Source organism: Pantherophis guttatus, chromosome 1 (genome assembly GCF_059756535.1).
Source record: "Pantherophis guttatus breed Tessera chromosome 1, ASM5975653v1, whole genome shotgun sequence".
Classification (NCBI taxonomy): Eukaryota; Metazoa; Chordata; class Lepidosauria; order Squamata; family Colubridae; genus Pantherophis; species Pantherophis guttatus.
The window spans coordinates 185,699,699-185,719,987 of record NC_142063.1 but is presented as its reverse complement, the minus strand read 5'-3'; the positions used below and the strand labels follow the sequence as shown (position 1 = coordinate 185,719,987).

Here is a 20,289-nt window from a genome sequence, read left to right as displayed (position 1 = left end):
ATCACTACAGGGATTGATGGAACAAAATATCTGTTTAAAAGTACTGTTCTGATAAAAGATTGTTTCCAAATCTGAAAGTATTTTCCCAGGACTAGAGTGCACATTTTCAAGCGAAAGATAGAATTGATCATTTTTACTAACGGAACTTTTGACTAGAGAAGCAGACTGAGCAAGAGGCTCCAAAACATAGCAGAAAGCTATATTATTTGCAGAACAATTTTGATTTTAAAAAAAGAACAAGTCTTCAAGGACTTTAATGCTTCAATAAATAATATTTTATTGCATATGGCTATTAAGGATAGCAGCCAAGATCAGTAAAGACTAAAGACTAAATTTTAGTTCCATGTTTTCTCTTCCCCAGCAGCATCACTGATTATTTCTATATACATAGTATGCATTGGAAGACACAGCAAGATAAATTAAGTGTTTTGCCTTAGCACAATGCCAAGAAATATATTTACTATATCAATGTCCAGAAACAATTATATTTCTAAAAAGAAAACAATGCTTATAACTGTTAATGTTACATAGCAAAAAATATTTAAAATTTAAGGTAAAATCAGGCAGAATGTACAAAGACCCAATATACATAGCAAAGTGTTAGCAAATTTAACATTTATACATTTTGGTTTCATATTGTAAACTAGATTAAGAATGTAACTATTTGCATATGCCTTTGTGAAATGTAAAGTATTGACAATGTCAGTATATATTCAAGCTTGTTTATTTTAGAAACTAACTAAATTGACTATTATGGTATCAAGAACTGACTTTTCCCCCAAAGTCATTCAGATGCAGTGCTCCATTACTTGAGGACATGATATCCAGCTATCTTCATTAATTTAATTTATGATATTTCCCCACAACTTAATGCTTTCAAGATTTTTGGATCACAATTTCCACGACCTAAGCCAGCGTGGACATTAATCAGGAATATTAGAAATTGCAGACAAAAATTTCTGCAGAAATGTGGGCTATTTATTATTATTTTTATTTGATAATTCCATTCTTCAACATATACTTTCCTCCCATTCCCTCAAAAAAACTCTGAGTGAGTAGAGATTACATTCAGATGCATCATTCTACAGAGCCCTCTGTCCCAATGCTCAGCATGAAAGCAGGAGAATTTTGATTATCCTGAGCAATAGTTCAGTAAAGATAGAAAGTACTGCTTCTGGTAACATTGTGTTCATTGCTTAAACACAGACAATGTTCAAGGAAAAACTTATGGTTGCTCTTAGTAATGATAACAATACATTTTAAAAAGTCTCTTCAATCAAAAATGGATCAGAAGCAACACGCGGAGGACCATCAAAGCTCTGAAGATATGTAAAAATAGCAGCCATGACACTGTTATTTTCAAAATACTGAATACTTATGTTCTTATGAATTATCCTTAGGAGATTGACTGAAAATTTTGCCCTCTCCCCAAATATTATGCTTTTTTTAAAATGGAAATTGTTATTTCTTGTTGAAGAAAAATATTCAGCTTTACTGAATAATATGTAGAATTTTGTACAAAAGTTTGCCATCTTTTTGACATGTATTACCCTTCATTTCTAAATTTTAGTTGCAAGAAAATAAGCTAATACCAAGACTAGCTGATAAACATAAGCATACAAATAGGATAAAAGATCTCTGAAGTCTGCAGAACTTTAAAAGAAACTATCAAACAAATGTGTCAGAGGTATAGAGTGACATCCCAATACAGTTTAATGGTACCAAGTTTTGCTGCTTCCGTAGCAGATCTTATATTTATCAGAAATATAGTGATAAAAATCTAATCTCTCAAATTTCATCTTGGCTTTAAGTTTTTCAGGTCCTATTTTGGGTTTGCATGTAAGTAAACAAAGCAGCCAGACAATAGCAGGGTTCTTGATAGATTCGGTAAGGCTGACAACTGTACTATGCCACTGAGAGAAAGGAAATGTCAGCCATCCTAAACCACAATACAAATCCAGTTTGACTTTTAACTGAGGTAGTGCTGTAGAGATTTGAAAATATGCTAGTAAACACCAAATTTTACTGCTGTAGCATGTGCAAGCAGAACCTCTCAACATGCTGAAGAGTTAAGTACAGTTCATTGGTACTGAAAAGGCAATGATCACAATCCATCAGCCAAGGTCCAAAGTCCTAAAAGATATCACGCTGAGCACAATTTATGCAAACAGCGGCATAGTGTTGCAAAAGATCCTGATAAATGAGACAGGTTGCTTCTTCTCCAATATTAATGAAGAAATGTTCTGAAAGCTACATGAAGTAGGGAGAAAATGGATCTTATAGCAGCTTAAATCTAAAATGATGACAGTTCTATCAAGTATAAGGGTGAAACTGGTTTCTTCATTCTGGAAAGGGGAAAAAACAAGTCAGTAAATTCTAATCAAAAGTAACCAAATGCACAGATTATCCTTATGTACTAATTTACTGGTTTTTTCAATTACTGATTAATGTAGGCATATCTACCCTCCTCATAGCTGATTTCTAAGTTCTAAGGAACCTTCTTAGGAATTCAGAACTGCTCCAGAAATATTAACTGCTCCAGAAGATGCTGCACATCTAACATTAACTTAACATTACACTGCTAAGTTTCCCTTCAACAGTATCACTGCCACAATTCTCCTCCTAGAACCAGGAAGAGGAGATCAGAAGAAAAACTATCCACTTCCTCTACTAAAGCTAGAATAAACATAAGTGAGCAATAATTTCAGGCAACACAAAAGTCTATTCTCTAAATTATCTGATTTCTTTACTACATGCTATTTGGTAAAGAGAAAGTGTAGATTTATGGTGCCCTTTTCCTCTCCTTCATAGCTTTCTTCTTGTTTTACTTAGTACAGTATATTATAGGTTCAAAGGCCAATTTGACAAAGAAAAGAAATACGATAAATGTCCAAGAGAGAAACAACAACCCAAGCAAAACTGGGGACTCACGGTCATATATTTTAGAAACACTATTATGATATTCAGGTACTAGATATCATCCATTTCCACAGTTTGTAATAAAATTATGAGTATTGAGACACCAATATGATGCATATTGGTGCTCTACAATGCATTAGGAATAATTTAGAAAATATACTTGGAATGTGTAGGAAGAAAGTTCCATCTTTCAGCAACTCCTTAAAACAGCTGTATAATTTTTCAGCTGTCATCAAAGCATAATTCAGCTCTAATGATCAACCTATCAACAAACTGACTGAGAGCACTACTCATCCCATGGATATCAAGAGCATTCAAGAAGAGCAAGCAGCAAACAGGTTGATAGCACCACCATGAACAAAAGGCTAGACTGAATGAGGTTATTTTCACAATATTTTATAATATGTTTTTCTATATTAAAACGTCATGCTTGTGAAGACTCTAGTGGTTGACTAGAGACATCCTGCTGGCCAGTTTAATTTACTAACCTCCATTTCTTAAGATAGTATAAAGTACGCCAGCACAAATTTACTCTGTCAAAATAACCAGATTGATGCACAGTGTTAACAAAAATTGAGAATGGTGCTGTTTTAATAATTTACTGTAGGACAAGCTAAGGTGCAGTGATTGGTGGATGTTTTTGCTAATGGGAAAAGATCCAGTTTCCTCCCCCTAATTTGGGCTGAGGCTGGGATTTGAGAAGGAGGCTGATCTGGAGGAGGAATTCCAGGAAAACAGGAGAAGCTCTCTTTCTTCCTAGATCTCCTGTTTTATGTATGGTGTTCTGAGGAACTGCAGTATCTATTCTCTCCTCCAAGATTCCCCACATGACTTTCCCAAAGCATATGAGTAGACAGAGGCTGAGCAAAGGGTCCTGGTTCAGCAAGTGCCATCACCATATGACCTGTTGTAGGAAGTCAAGGAAATGATTTTGGAGAAAGAATTGAGATGCTGTTAGAGAAACATCAGGTCCAGAGGAAATGTGCATTAGGCCCAAGAGGCAGTAGAGTATTACAAAGAAACTCAAACTAGCCCTCCTCTCACTCCTCTGGCTGCAAGAGGGAGAGAAGGGAAGACATGGGCAGACTTGCAAGATTCTATCATTGCAGCCATTCTCATAAAATATAGTTCTGGTCTTCCAGTGGCGATTGCTTCTCAATCTGATCTATCTGGAAAAGCTGACATCTGCCTACACACATTGCACCATATGGTGCAATGGCTGATTGTGTGTGGTCATATCTATTAATCTCTGGTTATACTGATAATTATGTTGGCCACTTGTGCATGTTGATGGCTCAGATGATTACTTGTAAAATTATGGGAAGTTTCTGCTGGTTCAACCATTATTGAATCTGCTGACATGCATGCAGTAAAAAGGGGGTGGAAGTGTGCCCACCTGCCAAAGGGCCAGCAGGAGAGGGAGATTCCCCCCACCTTCCCCCATATAAATAGTTCAGTTACTGTCATGGTTTTGGCCAAGGGAAGATAAAAAAACCTCAAATTCTGATTCAGCTATAGTTTTGCCTCTGGTTTGGAGATGAAAGTGTTCTGTAGCATTCCAACTAGATGTCTCCAACCAGACATAAAGTCATTTATGAGTATTTTCAGCCTCTGGTCATTTAGGAATCTATATTACCATTGTATTATTTTAATTTCTGGCACTTTTCAATGTTAGTAATCCAGTTACCTATGTACTGTATGTATGTTGTCACAATCCATAGACAAACTAGGCATAAATGACCATTATATAGTTCTTCCATTTTCAATGCAACATTTTACTTATATTCACAGATTTAGCAATAGGTTCTTTAAAAAGGTACACATTTTCTTGCCAGTACGAAACAAGACACAATTTTTCTTTTTATTGGTTTCTTTTTGAAGTATCATTAAATAAATGGTCATAAGTTGAGGACTATTTGTACAAACCTATTTTGTATGCTCTTAGCTGACAAAGATTTTTAGATATTAAGATATTTGTTTTATTTTTTGAGCTGAACTGAAGCAGAGGGTGCAGATCTTAAAGATTACAGTAGACAAAGATCATTCTTTCATAGTTCTTTGACTCTTTTAAATGACAAATGCACAGCTCTTAGTCACTTGGAAGTGACTAAAAACAGCACAGCATTGTACAGATTAGGACTGATGAATACTAGGTGAACGCATTGCCTCAGTGTCTTGCTTATCTTGTAAAATATACTTGACCTTATTTGGTCCAGCAAGTTCAAAGAATAAACTTGAACAAGAACACTGTTGAATCAAGGAGGGCATTTGGAAGAGCAAAGTAACATGCAGCTGGGGAAAAGGCAAACACACCCAAACCTGATATTACTTTATACACTTTCAGGATCACGGTTATTTTAGCTTTTTATTTGTTACAAATTTTGTGCTAGACAAAACATAACATGATAGTATTTTCCTTATGTTTTCCTTATTATTTGGGTTGGGTATAATTTTAAAGTTAACATCAATAGATAACACTGAAAGTGTATTTTGTATTCACTATTCCAGGTTTCCATAATAAACAATTCAAATTTATAGACCTGTTATTGTGTGGCTTTGTTTGAAACTTGTAACAAAAATGCATACCACTGCACATAGTGTAACTATTCCATAATAATTAACAGCACTGAACTTATCAAAGTATCAGGAATTACATGAACTTCACATTTGGGAGGGAACCAAAATAATTATCATATAACTCTTGGCTAATAAATGTACATTCAATTCACAGCAGTGGATGCTTGAGGCCCATTTTTTGTCAACATCTGAATCTATTGGGTTTCTATTTTTTTTAAGGGCCAAGGAAGAGGACTTTTGAGCAATCCTTATTAAGTTTTTTTGATATACATTTTTGGGGTTTGTTTTACATCTCTTGTATTATATATGTTGTACATATTGACCATTCATAGTACCTGATATGTTCCTTTTTCTGTTTTTTTTTTAGTAAAATAAATAAAAATAGTGCTATCATTCCATAACAGAGTAGAGCAATAAGAATTCCCCAATGAGAGAAAACATACAAGAGAGAGAATAAAAGCATGACTTGTTTAAGATCTCTATAACAAAATAAAAAGATACATGGGCAAAAATGTCAATAGCACAATTTTATTTATGTTTACTCTGAACCTAGCCAGCTTGGCTCATCTCAAAAATCAAAGCAGAATAAGATCTGGTCCATTAAGACTAGGGTATAAACTGCAAAAATCTGGACTTCTAATTCAGCAGCAAAGTATACAGCTCCCCTATCTCTGATATGATATGGTAGTCCTAGATTAGTATTTGGGTAAGAATTCTCCTGAGGATATCGCAGATGCAGCGGATTAGATTGAAAAAGTTAAAAAAAACATCCTGGGAGAAGGAAGTGGCAAATGAGTTATATTCTGCTGCCAAGAAAACTTCATGGTCATATTTATGAAATCACCAGGAATCCAGCTCCACTGTAAGGAGAATTTACCTACTTACTCTGAATGACATCCTTTTTCAGTAGGAATTAGTCAATTGGAGCATCAACATGTTACTGGACTAAGAAATAACAATGCACTAACTGAGACTCACATATTTAAATTTGGAATACTTTCATATAACCTTAAGCTAGCATCTTCACAACAATTTAGCAAAATATTTTAAGTAAACAGGCGAAGCATTTTGATTTTGTACTTTCTTTGGCTCTAATGGCTCTTTCAAAAACCCAGTTATTGAAAGGGAAGCAGGAGTAAGTTTGCAAACTCACCTTTCACTAAAGATGTTTTTTTCAGATGTTGGGCCAGAACACTTATACTGATATAAGTACTGTTGATATTTCCATTGAGAGGATACCTGTCTTTGTGCTCGACTTGGTCTCCAACTGCAAGATCACTTCCATCCAATGCATCAACAGCAATGTAGTTGAGGCCATTCTGGAAGCCAGCTGAGGTTTCCCGGCACATGGGGCTGCTGTTCTGTTCCTCTCCCCCCAAACCTTCATTTTTCCTGAGGGACACATTTTCTACAGAGGCTGAATTCTGCCGCTTAGGATGGTGTGCAAAGGAAGGAGAAACAGGAGTCACTGTGGTAGTAGATAAGAAAGTTTCTGAGCTGTGCCTTCGACGTCCCTGAGGATCAGCACGAATGACTTTGGCTCCATGATTGGGATCAAAAGGAGGACTAGCAAAGACAAAAGCCTCCACCTCAGGAAGGGTAAGTTGCTTCAGTCCAGGGCCAGTCACACAAACACTTTCTGGCTTGTGTGAGATGGGCTGTGGTGGTGCGGTGGCAGTGTTAAAAATCATCTCTGCATAGTCACCAGCTTCAGAAGTTGGGCTGGGAAGGCAAGCCATCTGCATTCCAATCTTTAAATAATGCTTGTCTAGCTTCCCGGGGTTAGGACAAGATCCTGGCATAAGTATTTCTTCCAAAGGCCCTAGAGAGATGGCATTTGTCTGTGGACCATCAAAGTTAAGGTTCATATAACTGGAAATCTTTGAGCCATTATGCCCACCTAAACCAGGGTTAAGCAGAGAAGATAAACCTTTACAGGTTGGCGCCAGTGAGTAGCCAATATCAACATAATCTCCACTGGAACTCTGAGGTTCCTTTAGAAGAGGCTGTTCATTCATGATGGGTAGCAAAAGCCCCAGAGAAGGGTGACTGGGCTGGGTATTGCCTGTCTTTTGGCTGAAAGAGGTCTCAGTTTGATTGTGTTGCATGGATAAATGCATTGCAGTATTGTTGCATGGAGCAAGAAAGAATTTCCCTTTGGGAGTATAATTCTGTCTGCCTATTGGAGAGTTCATAAGCACGTACTGATCACTGTCCTTTCTCTCACATTGGGAATCTGACTGCTGTTGGCATGCATGTATTAGGCTACCCAAGTTTCCAAGCCTCAGGGCACTGAAATGGTCAGTAGAGAGCATAGGAGAGTCTGAAGCAGAAGGTCCATGCAAAGGGGGCAAAAGCAAAGGGGACATACTGATGTAGTCATCGCTGGCCAATCTTTCTTCCGGACTCTCTCCAGGCAGCCTAGTTTTGGTACTCCACATATGCATGTAACCACAATCATCTGGAGAAATCTCCCTGTTGATTTTGTAGGAATAAGACTGTGCAATCTGCTGTGGGGCTGACACACTGGTGGGGTGCATAGACATATAGCCATCAGAATCAGTCTGCAATGACACGACAGATGATATGCTGGGACTCATGGGCATATAGCCATCCTCCTTAGGCACACTGCAACCTAAGTGTGACCTATCACTGCTGATGCCACTACACCCAATGTCCACATCACAATAATCCTCGGGATAAGGAGTATAGGTTGTCTTTGGTGAATATCCTGCTCTTGAAAAGGTGGCCTGCATGAGTGTGTACTCGTCAAGGGAAGCAGAGGAAACTGGAGGAGGCAAGGAGCCTTGGTGTGCTGGTGTTGTCAAAGAGTAAGTGCGCTTCCTGGGAACTTTGTCCTCTCCACAAAGATATGGCTGGTGGCGAAGGGGTTCCCGTTCCATAGCAATGTAACCATCCAACTGCCAGCCAGGAGGAGTCTCAGGTGTGTTGCTGTGGTGGCTTGTTGCTGAAGAAGATGAGAAAGGCAGTAGGTCTCCAGCTGGACTGGAGCCTAATTCCTCAAAAGTCATGAAGCCAGCTAGGTCACTGGGGGAACCAGAAACAGAAGCGCTGCAACTAGATAAGCGTTGAGAGGCCAAGCTTGGCTCTGTGGTCAACTTTGGTCCCAGGGAGGAAGAATGCCCTAAAGCTAGGGAGCCAGCAGAGTGGATCGTTGCTTGCCCTCCTAATGGGCTAAGGGCCCCTCTGATTCCAAGGCTATGTGGGATTTGCCCCGTTTCAGGGCTCAAGGGGCTGCCAGACAGCGAGTCAGCCCTAATTCCATCACTCTCGCTGGCCGTCCGCACCCGGCTGCCGTGGCTGCTGCTACTGCTGCTGCTGCTGCTGCTGCTGCTCCCTGCTACAGTCAAGATGTCAGTGCGCGATCGGCGGAGGAGGCCAGTCTGGCTGGGGGGCAGAGGCGCCAGCGGGTGATGGGCGTGATGGCGGCGGCCGGGAACTGAGATGGGCCGGCTGCACATAGACGATAATCCCCCCCCGCCGCCGCCGCCGCCCGCATTCACGGCGACTGTGGTGGCGCCTCCGGACGAGGAGGACGAGGACTGGCTCTTGCTCCGCGGACGGAACTCTACGAGCTCCCGCAGCGCCTTCATGGCCTCCAGGATGGTCTCGTGGATGTTCTGCGCCACCACCGAGTCGTCGGCTTGCATCCAGAGCTCGCCGGGTCCTGTCGAGGCCGAGCGCCCGAGCTCCATGAAGAAAAAGCTGTCCGAGTGCCCGCATCGGCGGATGTTCATAAGCTGCAGCGTCACGCAAGGCCGATCGCAGTTGAGCCGCACCAGTCCGACTGTGCGCGCCGCCAGGCACAGGCGGTGCACGCCCGTGAGGTTGCGGCTCTGCCCAAGTCCCTTCGGCTTCAGCGTCACCTGCCACACCTCGCGGTAGGCGGCGGACGCAGAGGGCCTGCAGCCCGGTTGCCCGTAGCTGAAGTCCTCGCAGGAGGCCAAGTGGGAATGCCGAGGAGAGCCCTGTCCCGCGGCCTGGCTCTCGAGGAGCAGCTCCGTGATCGCTTGGTACCAGGCCTCCTGCTCTGCCTCGCTTTCAGCCGCCAAGGCGAAGTACTCGTCGCGCGTGTAGAGGGCGATGAGGTGCTTGTGCTTGGCGTCGGCTCGCTTGTGGATATTGAGGCAGGCGTCGAGGGCAATGGTCCGCTTGGGAGCCGTAGACTTACTCCGCCACTTCTTCTCACTCTCGTAGTACTCCAGTCGGGCGGGCTGCTGCGGCGACGCCTCCTCCCCCGCTGCCGCCCCGCCACCGGGGGCGCGAAGCACGAAGAAGCGTTTGTGGCCATGCTTCTGCTTGCGAAGGTAGCCGCACTTGCGCACGCCCGGCGGTGGCTGCTGCTGCTCCTGTGGTTGCTGCTGGTTGTTGTTGTTGTTGTTGTTGAGATTGGGGCCAGCCGAGGAACTGCTGGGCGATTCCGGTGCGGGGGAGGTCGCCATCCCCCAGGATGGGACGGTATTCCAAGGAGGGCGAGCCCCGAGTTTCCGCGGCGCGCCGCACCTGTCCCTGGGATCTTCTGGGTCTGCTCTTACCGTCAGCTCGCGCTCCTTCGCCTCTGTCCGCCCGAGGCTACTGCGCAAGCTCCGTCAGTTTCAGCACCACGGACGCAGCGAGTTACTTCTCTCACTTTGCTCGTCCCCGCGAAGAGCAAAACAACACGTGAACCCCCGGTTACCCAGCAGTTACCCAGACGCTCACGCACACGGAGGGATGGGGTTGCGGGGAGATGCCGCCTCTGGCCTTTCATCCCACCGCGCTCCACATTGGGTGCCACACCGGGTAAAAGGCAGCTTGCTCCACCAATAGCGTGAAAGACAGAAGCTTCCCCCTCGAGGCCTCTAGGGTATTATTGGATTGGAGGCTGGCGTCTTTTTCCTGCCACGCCTATCAGTCCCTCCTGTTTTTTTCCACACCTGTCTCCGCAACAGTATTTCCGTGCAAAGTACCTCCTGCGCAGTAAGCTGCGATTTCTGTCCTCGGGAAACTACCTTGATGGTCCTAGCTCCAAGGGCGATCCGAAGTCCTAACTCTGGATTATTTATTTTACAGTTTTAGACAGAGCTGCACGTGCACGCGCATACATACTAGAATTCATCGTGAATTACAGCGTCACGTGAAAGCTCTTCTAAGGACTGGAATATTACGGGGCAAGCCATAATTTGGGGAAAAGAGAAGAGCAATTGGATATTTTCTGTTCTTGTGATGAGGAGGTGGATGCAATAGGTTTGAAAGGATTAAGGTAGGAGAAAACAGAAGTTGAAAAAAGAAATAGGCATCTTATATAAATCTCTTGCACTGAAACTTGTCACTTATGTCAACTGTTTTTCCTGGCACTTGTTTCAAGACGCCTGGAATTATCTGGTTGCTGTCTTCTGAATTTACTGAAGTCAATGTCGTTCTGAACACATGGCATCAACAACTGGTTGCAAAATTTCAGAATCCACCCCCACTTTTTTTTTTAAATTTGGTGATTGAATTGCATTGCTGGTTCGTGGCTATTAAACTTATTATTACTACAAAGCAAGAATTATTTCATCCTGGGAAAAAATCATTAACAAGAAAAAGTACACACAAACGTGTGTGTGTGGTGTGATGTGCATATATCTCATATATATATATTTGTGCCTGCTGGTCAGCATTGACTCCTGTTGAGTCGGGTGGTTTTCTTGTTAGGGTTTTTGAAAGTGGTTTGCCATTGTCTCCTCCTTAGGGCTGAGAGAGAGAGAGTGATTGGCTTATAGTAAACAAGCTGGCTTCATGCTTAAGGCAGGATTCCTGGTTTTTAGCCTGGTGCCTTAACTAGTATATCAAACTGGCTCTATTAAAATATAACAACAGAGAATTGCCAAGGAGACTATTGGGCTGCTAAATGACAGAACATTAAAAAATTGCTAGGTAGTGCATACACAGTTAATAAAGTATTTGCTTTCATCTTTGTTGGGGAGGATATATAATCTAGGCTTATGTCTAAAATAGTTTTTTTCAGGAAGAGAATCAAAGTAACTGAAAAACATTACTCATATAATATGAAGTTATATGCCTACTGCCAAATTAAAAATAAGGAAATCCTGAGATCGGGATTTCAGGATTGGATATTTGCCTGAGAATTCTTAAATAATACTTTTTCAAAGCTAGCATTTGTTCTCAAAATCTGTAAAGTGTGCAATTTTTTTAAAAAAGAAGCCAGAGAACATACAAAACTATACACTCGTTACCTTAATGTCCTTTCTGCATAAAATGCTACAAGATATTTAAAAACATTCAAATATATAGAACAATGGGATTTACTAAAAAGGACTAAAGAAAGTTTTGTGTCACCTAAAGTTCAAGACACTTCTAAAGATGTCAGCATTGAATCCTTGAGATACTTGATGGCAAACATGCCAGTTTTGAATACTGGGAGCGGTTCTTTTTAATTTGCTTATAAAAGATCCAAAATTAGGATCCAAAATAAGATGTCAAGTTCAGTGATGTTATCAAAAAGGGACTGTTGAAGAGCTCCAAAAAGATCCATTCAGATTGGTTGAAAGGACAAAAAAAAAAGTGGGGGGGAAACAAATTGTAAGCAAGTATTAGATTTACCTCCCCAAAATCCAAACTTCACTAATACATTAATAGAATGTGAGATGAAAAAAGGGATCAGGAAAGGGATCTTGGGATAATAACAAATCAATGAAAAGTTGAACCTAGTGCGTTGTTGCTGTAAAGTAAGGCAGATTTTATATTTGGACCTTTGGAAGGGGAACTGAAAATAAAACAGGACTGCCATATATAAATCGAGAGCAAGACCACGATTGGAATACTATCTAAAGTTCTGGTTATCAAACTGAAAAAAAAAAAAGACATTGAATCATTTAAACCAGTGGTCACCAACCGGTGGTTCACAAGAAAATTTTGGTGGTCCGCGACACACCTGGGTGGAGGAGCTGCTTCAGGATGAGCAATGGCCAGTCCTGTGACTAGAGCTCTGGGATATGGGACTGGCCAGGCAGCTCATTGTGGGGCTGTAAAGCTCCACCATAGAGGAGGTTTCTACAATTTGCAACTTTGCAGTGCAGCCCTTGTCGGACGGAATGAGGTAATGGTGCAAGGGGGGTGGCGGTGCAGGTGGGCCGAAGCAATGGTTGGTGGCAACCCCGGGCTGTTTCTTCCCCCCGCTGTAGCTTCCTGTCGGCTGAACTAAAAATCTAAAATTTGTTACTACCGGTTCTGTGGGTGTGGCTTGGTGGGGGGTAATGTGACTGGGTGGGCATGGCCAACTTTTTTTACTTTTAAAAGTATTTTTTCTACAACCTTAAGAGGTTGTAGAAAAAAATGCTTTTAGAAGCCTAAAAAATGCTTTTAGAAGCCGATCAGGCAAGTCAGCTGGGATTGCCAGAGGCTTTTAAAGGCATTTTTTTTCCTACAACCTCTTCGGCTAAAGAGGTTGCAGAAAAAAATGCTTTTAGAAGCCTCTGACGATCAGGCAAGTCAGCTGGGATCGACAGGTTCTTTTAAAGGCATTTTTTTTCCTACAACCTCTTTGGCCGAAGGGGTTGCAGAAAAAAATGCTTTGAAAAGCCTCTGAAGATCCCAGCTGAGCCGCGCAATCATCAGAGGCTTTTTTTTTTTAACTTTTAAAAGCATTTTTTCGGCCGAAGAGGTTGTAGAAAAAATGCTTTTAAAAGTAAAAAAAACAGCCTCTGATGATTGTGCGGCTCAGCTGGGCATGGGGGGGAAGGCACAGGGATTTTTGCTATGGGTTCTCTGAACCACCTGCTGCCATCGCTACTGGATCGGGCAATCCAGTCCAAACCAGGAGCATTTCACCCCTGCGCTGAACCCACCAGTGGCTGTCCCCACCCCTCGCCCTCCCTTCCCAGTCATTCCTCGCCTGGCCTGAGAAGGGAAGGGCAGGGGATGGAGATTCGTTCCATATTCCAGAGCGGGAGTGAAGCTTCGTTTCTTGCTGGATCTCGCGGGTGTTTCTTCTGGCCCTTGTTGGTGCTCTGCATAACTCGGTCTCTCGGGGAGATGCTTGACTTCCTCTCAGCCCCAGGACACTGGCTGGCCCATGAGATGAGAGAGAGAAAGAGAATAAGAGAGAGAAAGAGAGAGAATGAAAGAGAGAGAAAGAGAGAGAAAGAGAGAAAGAAAGAGACAGAGAATGAGAGAGAGAATGAAAGAGGGAGGAGAGAGATGAGAGAGAAAAAGGGTGAGAGAGAAAGAGAGAGAAAGAGAAAATGAAAGAGAAAGAGACAGAATGAAAGAGAATGAGAGAGAGAGAAAGATGGAGAGAATGAGAGAATCAGAATGAGAGAGAGAGAAAGAGACAGAATGAAAGACAGAGAATCAGAGAATCAGAGAGAGAGAATCAGAATGAGAGAGAGTGGGGGGGAGAGGGAGATTCAGACAGAGAGAGAGAGTGGGGGAGAGAGAGAATGAGAGAGAATGGGGGAGAGAAAGAGGGGGGGGGAGAGAGAAAGAGAATGAGAGAGTGGGAGAGAGAGAGAAAGAGGGGGAGAGGGGGAGAGAGAGGGTGGGAGAGAGAGAAAGAGAGAGGAGGGAGAGTGCCTGAAGGACCCCATCCTGTCCCTGGGAGTCCAGGCACTTCAGCGAGCGGTGCTGGATTCATATTAGTGGTCCGCGGGATTTAAAATTATGAACTTGGACTTCCGGTGGCAGTGTCGCAGCAGTGCGGGGGAAGGAGAATGGTCTCTGTTCTCAGACCTTGAATTTTTCATGTTTTGGGGACTCTTTGGGGCGCAAAAAGCCTGGAGGGCATTGCGGACTAGAGGGGAAAACTGGAGTGTGGTGAAGTGAAGGGCAATCACTCATTGCATGAACAGACACCCCTGTCAAACCAATGTGAAAGTGTCTAACAGCTTGCTATGGTGGACCTGAGGCTTCGATGAGCCAGCGAGTACAGGGAGGAGAAGATTTATACAGCAGACGGTGTCATTTTAAAGTGATTGATTACTCTGAAACCGCAAGGTTAACAATCGTTTTGAAGGGTGAGTTCTGCTTTCTCTGGTTTAAAAGATCTCCAGTGCAGAGAGCGAGTGGCGATTTGGTGGAAGGTGTAATGAGTCAGCACAATACATTCAACCATTAAGGCGGCAATGAGGAGGAAGGGTGTTTAAGATAGCGGTGTTTTGGCAAGACAGTGGATATCTGGTGAGAACCGAGAATTGAAGGAAAAGAGAAAGCTAAGGAGAAGAGAGACTTGGCATATTAGAGCGACAGGAAAGGAAAGGAGAAAAAGAAGCGAGGACAGACATTGGGCCGACTTGACAGTAAAAGAAGCCTGGGTGGATGAGTGCCCTAGCTGGAAAGAGAAAGGAAAGAACTCTCCGCTTTAATTTGAATTTTTGGACAAAAGAACCAAAGGAAATTGAGACAGAATAAAAGTGAAAGAGGGAAAAAATTGACTTAAGAGACTATAGAAAAGGTATAATACTATATATAACTGAGGCACAAGAGACTTGGAAGAAGTAAAGAGCTGTAACCGGGAGAAGACATAAAGATCTACACTCCTCTAAAATTAGCTGTTTGAACTTTGCACTTAATGTATATTCACAACTCTTTAGTGATCAATTGATTAACAGCAAATTAATTAAGATTTAAATATTTAAGATTTAAATATATTTATATTTGTTATTAATTATTTTATTAATTACTAACTTTATTAAGTGACAACATCGATAGAAATTGTATTTCATAGATAGTTAAAGTATATAGATATTCTGAATATCATACTTTGTATAAATTGATAATTAAAATCGTAAATTTGAATCAATTTGAGATATATATTTAACTAACTCCCAATATTTACCCCAACCCTAACTTCTAACCTTGAGCCCAATTTCTATACGTATATAGGCGTTTGTTGATTTAAGATAGTCTGATTAATTAACATAGAATATTGGTATTATTATATATATTTATCTGTATATTTACATTTATATATTTTTGATAGTTAATTGTTATACATGCTGTACAATTTGCTAGGTTGGATTAAGAACCAGAGATAGTTATTTTCAGTTACTTACAGTGAAGGCGATTAACTAATATTTAATAATTAACAACATAAGGAGGGGAAAAAAAGTGGAGGGAAAAAAATAAACAAATAGATAATAATTGGTGGATGATAGTGTGGAAAAACATCTATAAAATACTGGGAGACCAAAGTAGAATATTGAAAGAGATGACTAGTCTTATAACAAGAACCTTAAAAGCAGGAAAAAAAAACAGCATCAAACCCAACGATAATGATGGCTTCCCCTTCAAACCAACAGTCGACAGAGGGGTTATCAAAGACGGAAAAGGCCAACACGGTCCCAGGTATGCAAACAATGCAAACCACCCTGACATTGATTCAGGAAACAATGGTAAAGATGCAAGAAACTATGTCCAATAATCAAGGAGAAATGAAATTTGATATTCAAAAACTAGATAATAAAATGAATTCAATCCAGGAAGCAATTCAGAAGAATGAACAAAAAATAAAAATAGTAGAAGCTAAAGCTGAACAAACTGAAAAAAATTGGATCTGGTAGATCAGAAAATGATAGCATTAAATAAAGACCTGGAAGACTTGGTAATCCAGTTAGAAATGGACAGGGCATCGGTCTATCTGAGATTTCAAAATGTGATAGAAGAAAAAGATGAACTAGGACAGATAATGGCAGATACCATAGCAGAATTTTTACAGAGGGACAAACAAGAAATTATGAATGAAATGGACGAAATATATTGAATCCAAATGAACTATGCTAGACGCCATAAATTGCCCAGACAGGTCCATATTAGATTTGTCCGAAAGAGGATGCTGGACATAATTTATAATATTACCCGAGAAGAACCTATGATTTATAAGGAGAAGGAAATTATCACACTGAAACAAGTTCCCAGAAGGGTTCGAGAACAACATAAGGACTATCGTTTCTTGGCCCTACAATTGAATAAATGAAACATTATGTTTAGGTGGATACTCCCGGAAGGGATGCTTGTCTCATGGCAAGGTAAGAAGATAAAAATTAATAGCTTATTGATGGCACAAGATTTTTTTGACCAATTGATGGGAACTGAAGAGGACCAGAGTAGTAAGGAGGAGATGGAGACCATAAGCCAAGAAGAACAACTGATACAACATCAGGAAACTAAAGGAGGAGCCCGGGAAAAGAGAAACAAGGAAGAAAAAGAAAGCCAAGAAATAAGAGGTAGTAAAACAAGAACCCAAAGAGTTACAAGGGCTAATAGATACTAACACCCGGTAGATAGACAAAAGAATTGAAGATTTAAAACTCATATCAATAAATGTTAATGGACTAAATGCAGTGGCAAAAAGACAAATATTCACAAAGCTAATTAAACAAAAAGCAGACATAGTATGCCTGCAGGAGGTACACATGTGAAAGCAGGATGAAAAATACTTGGAATACAATAAACTAGGGAAACTTTATACAGCATTGGCAGAGAAGAAGAAGAAAAGGGTGGTGATATATATTAAGGAAGGAATAAAGGCTACCCAAATTTATGTGGATCCAAAAGGAAGAATTTTAATGATGGAAATAAAGAGAGAGCATACACTAATTCTGTTGGTAGTTATATATGCGCCTAATAAAAACCAGGGGGAATACTAGAAGAAATTACATGAAAAGATAATTATGACAAGCTATAGGAATGTATGCATTGTGGGCGACTATAATGGGCATAGTGGATACCAAAAAAGACTATGCCAGTGACAAAAATAATAAGAAAAAAAGAAACATATTACTCAAAACTTTTTTTAATAAGATAGATGAACTAAACCTGATAGATGTGTGGAGAACTCTACATCCAATAGAAAATAAATATACCTTTTACTCCAATCCCCATGCATCTTGGTCCAGAATTGATATGATATGGATGAATAAGGAACTAGGTTTAGAAATAGAAAAAATCGAGATCTTCCCAGACACGTGGGCAGATCACAATCCCCTTGAGATAATATGGAGAGGTCAAAATATTAGAAGATGGATGTTAAACCCCCAAATCTTAAAGGAAAAGGAATATATTGAAAAGATAAAGAAGGAATTGACATTATTTTTCAAAGAAAATAAAAAACACCACACTTCTTTAATAAATTTATGGGATACTGTGAAAGCTTATATAAGGGGAATAACCATAGCTTACAATGCAAAGAAAACCCCCCTTTGGAAATGGAGTTGGAGTCGGGGGGGGCAACGCAACGCAACGAAATAACAAGAGTGGGAGACCTGCAACCAGGGTTGGGGCTAGGACCTGGTGTGAGATCTTTTCCCAGGCATAGGAGGCCTCAAACTGTGGTTGTGTGAGGGCTGGGGGCTTGAGACAACTGCCCCACTTCTCTGCCCCATTTCTCTCTCCTCCAGCGTTCCCTTTAAGACCGGGCCCAATTGCACCAGCTGTTAGCCCGTGGGACTCACCTGGCTACGCTTATACCATCTAAACCCCCCTGACTGTGGAGAGGGCTATTCCATCTGAAACGGAGGATGGTACATTGCTGCATCCCGTCGGCTGAAGGGGCTGGACATCAGTTGACCACCATGAGAGGGTGGCCTGGATGTCGGGGCCCCTGGGGGCTGAACCGGGATGATTCTACATATATGTACTTTGTCAGCGGAGGGGATTTGACCATCGGACCAACCGCCGTGAGAGGGCGGTTTTTGGACCTGACCCCCGGACGCTGTCTCTCTTCATTGGTTCATCGCTGCCATCTCACCACAAGAGGGGGCTGACCAGCTGACCTAACCACCGTGAGAGGGTGGTAGGATCTATTGCCCCTCTTGGATTGTAGTCATCTTGGTTCTGGACTTTGTCCCCTGTTGTGAGGGGACAGTGGACTTGGTTCTGTAAATATGTTTCTGAGATCCCCCATTTCTTTGTCTTCTCCCCTGGTCCTTTTATAGACCTTTAGGATATGGTCGTGCTACCTGCTTCGTTAAGATGTACTCAGCAGCGGAGCTTCTTGGTCTGCGAGACTCCCCCCTCTCGCAGGCTTGGCCCTCCACTCTATTGAGGGCCTACCTCGATGACGGGCTTTGGAACCCCGAGAGGTGGCATGCCACAAAGAGGGGGCTGCGGGGTCTTTGTCTAAACTTTTAAGGGGTCTGGGGAGGGGGGAGGGGGGAGGGGGGAGGGGGGTTGGACAGGAACTAGGGTCGTGGGTTTGGGGGATAACCCACTTAGGGGAGGGTTGGGCCGGGCCGGAATGCGCGGCGGGGGGTGGGGGGGATCCGGGGGTAATAGGGGGGGGTCAAGCTTGTCTAGACTGTGTTTCCATCATTGGTATTGTGAGTGGGAGGGGTAGATATGGCGGGAGCAGGGGGCCATATCATGTTAAGGGAGCATGCACCCGTTGTCTTCAAGCGGTAGGGCGCTCCGGCCCCCAAAGCTCTACTCATTTTCCAGGTTGCACAGACCCTCAGGGCCTGGGCCTTCGACTGATGTTGTGCAACGCCAGGTCTGTAGTAAATAAAGCCCCCCTCATTTGTGATCTTGTTCAGGAGGGGGGAACGGACCTGGCGGGTATTACGGAGACCTGGTTGGGCCCAGAGGGAGGGGTCCCTCTGGTAGAAATGTGCCCACCAGGCTTCCACGCATTCCATCAGCCGAGGCCTCAGGGGAGGGGAGGGGGAGTAGCGGTTATTATTAGAGAAGGCCTTAGGCCGAGGGAGACCACTGTTCCTCAGACGGCCGGTTGTGAGTCCCTCCTTGTGAAGTGGGGTCATTGGGTTCAGATGGGCTTGTTGATCATGTACCTGGCTCCCTGCCACATGGCTACAGCCCTGCCCGAGCTACTCAATGTTATCGCCGCGGTGGCGGTTGATACCCCCAGACTTATGGTCATGGGGGATTTTAACCTGCCGTCCGCGGGTGAGGCATCTGACGTGGCTCGGGAGTTCATGGCTTCCATGATGGCCATGGACCTGACCCAGCTAATTCATGGCCCTACGCACAGGGGGGGAAACACACTGGACCTTGTTTTTGTCTCTGGACAGTGGTTGAGTGATCTTGAGATAGGGGACATAGTCACTGAGCCCTTGTCATGGTCGGATCACTCTCTCCTTCGCCTTGACCTTTGAACCGCAGTACCCCGCCGCAGGGAGGCGGAACCAGTAAGATGGTACCGCCCCAGGCGCCTGATGGAACCTGATAGGTTCCAGATGGAGCTTGGGCCAATCCCCGAGGATCTTGCACACGCCTCGACTGGAGACCTAGTGGCTGCCTGGGATAGGGTGGCCGCTGGAGCTCTGGATCGAGTCGTGCCTTTGCGGCCTCTGACCCGGGTTAACTTAAAGAACAGAAGAATTTTAATGTTGGAAGGACACAATCTACAAAAGAGGTGGCATGCTTTTATGTGGGATAAAGGGAATAGGATACACTCATATTTCTACAGACATAAAATAAGAAATGCATTGCTATGAATTTGGGAAGATACAAAGAAGAAACATTATATGAAAATTCTCGGTTGGCTATCCACTATGGAAGCTATGATCCACCCCAACACATTAGATACCAGTAAAATGCCTAGTTACTCAGAAATCTTAGACAAACAGGGAAAGCTTTAAAATAATCAGGTATTAAAAGAACAGGGAATACTCATTGATTGATAGCCATACTTACAACTGCAATCCAGATACAAGAAAGATGTGGAAGAATATGGAATTGACATGGAACCAAAACAACTAGATAAATTGCTGATTGGCCCCAAAAGAAAATTAATATCCAAATTATACAATTATTTATTAGAATTTGATAGAGCAG

The 20,289-nt window shown here is 42.5% G+C and overlaps 1 protein-coding gene across 1 annotated transcript; it reads right to left on the bottom strand.

The window, feature by feature from the left end:
* Positions 1 to 252: 252 nt before the first annotated feature.
* Positions 253 to 12,355, bottom strand: IRS2 (insulin receptor substrate 2). The gene is made up of 2 exons (XM_087882216.1): positions 6,650 to 12,355; positions 253 to 2,345 (listed from the first exon to the last, which is right to left on the bottom strand). Exons 1-2 carry the CDS (start codon positions 9,957 to 9,959, stop codon positions 2,341 to 2,343), a joined length of 3,315 nt encoding a protein of 1,104 aa, XP_087738342.1. The 5' UTR covers positions 9,960 to 12,355; the 3' UTR covers positions 253 to 2,340.
* Between the last annotated feature and the right edge of the window lie 7,934 nt (positions 12,356 to 20,289).

Excerpts from the sequence above, each read along its gene's own strand:
- IRS2 (XM_087882216.1), bottom strand. The coding sequence starts at position 9,959 with ATGGCGACCTCCCCCGCACCGGAATCGCCCAGCAGTTCCTCGGCTGGC.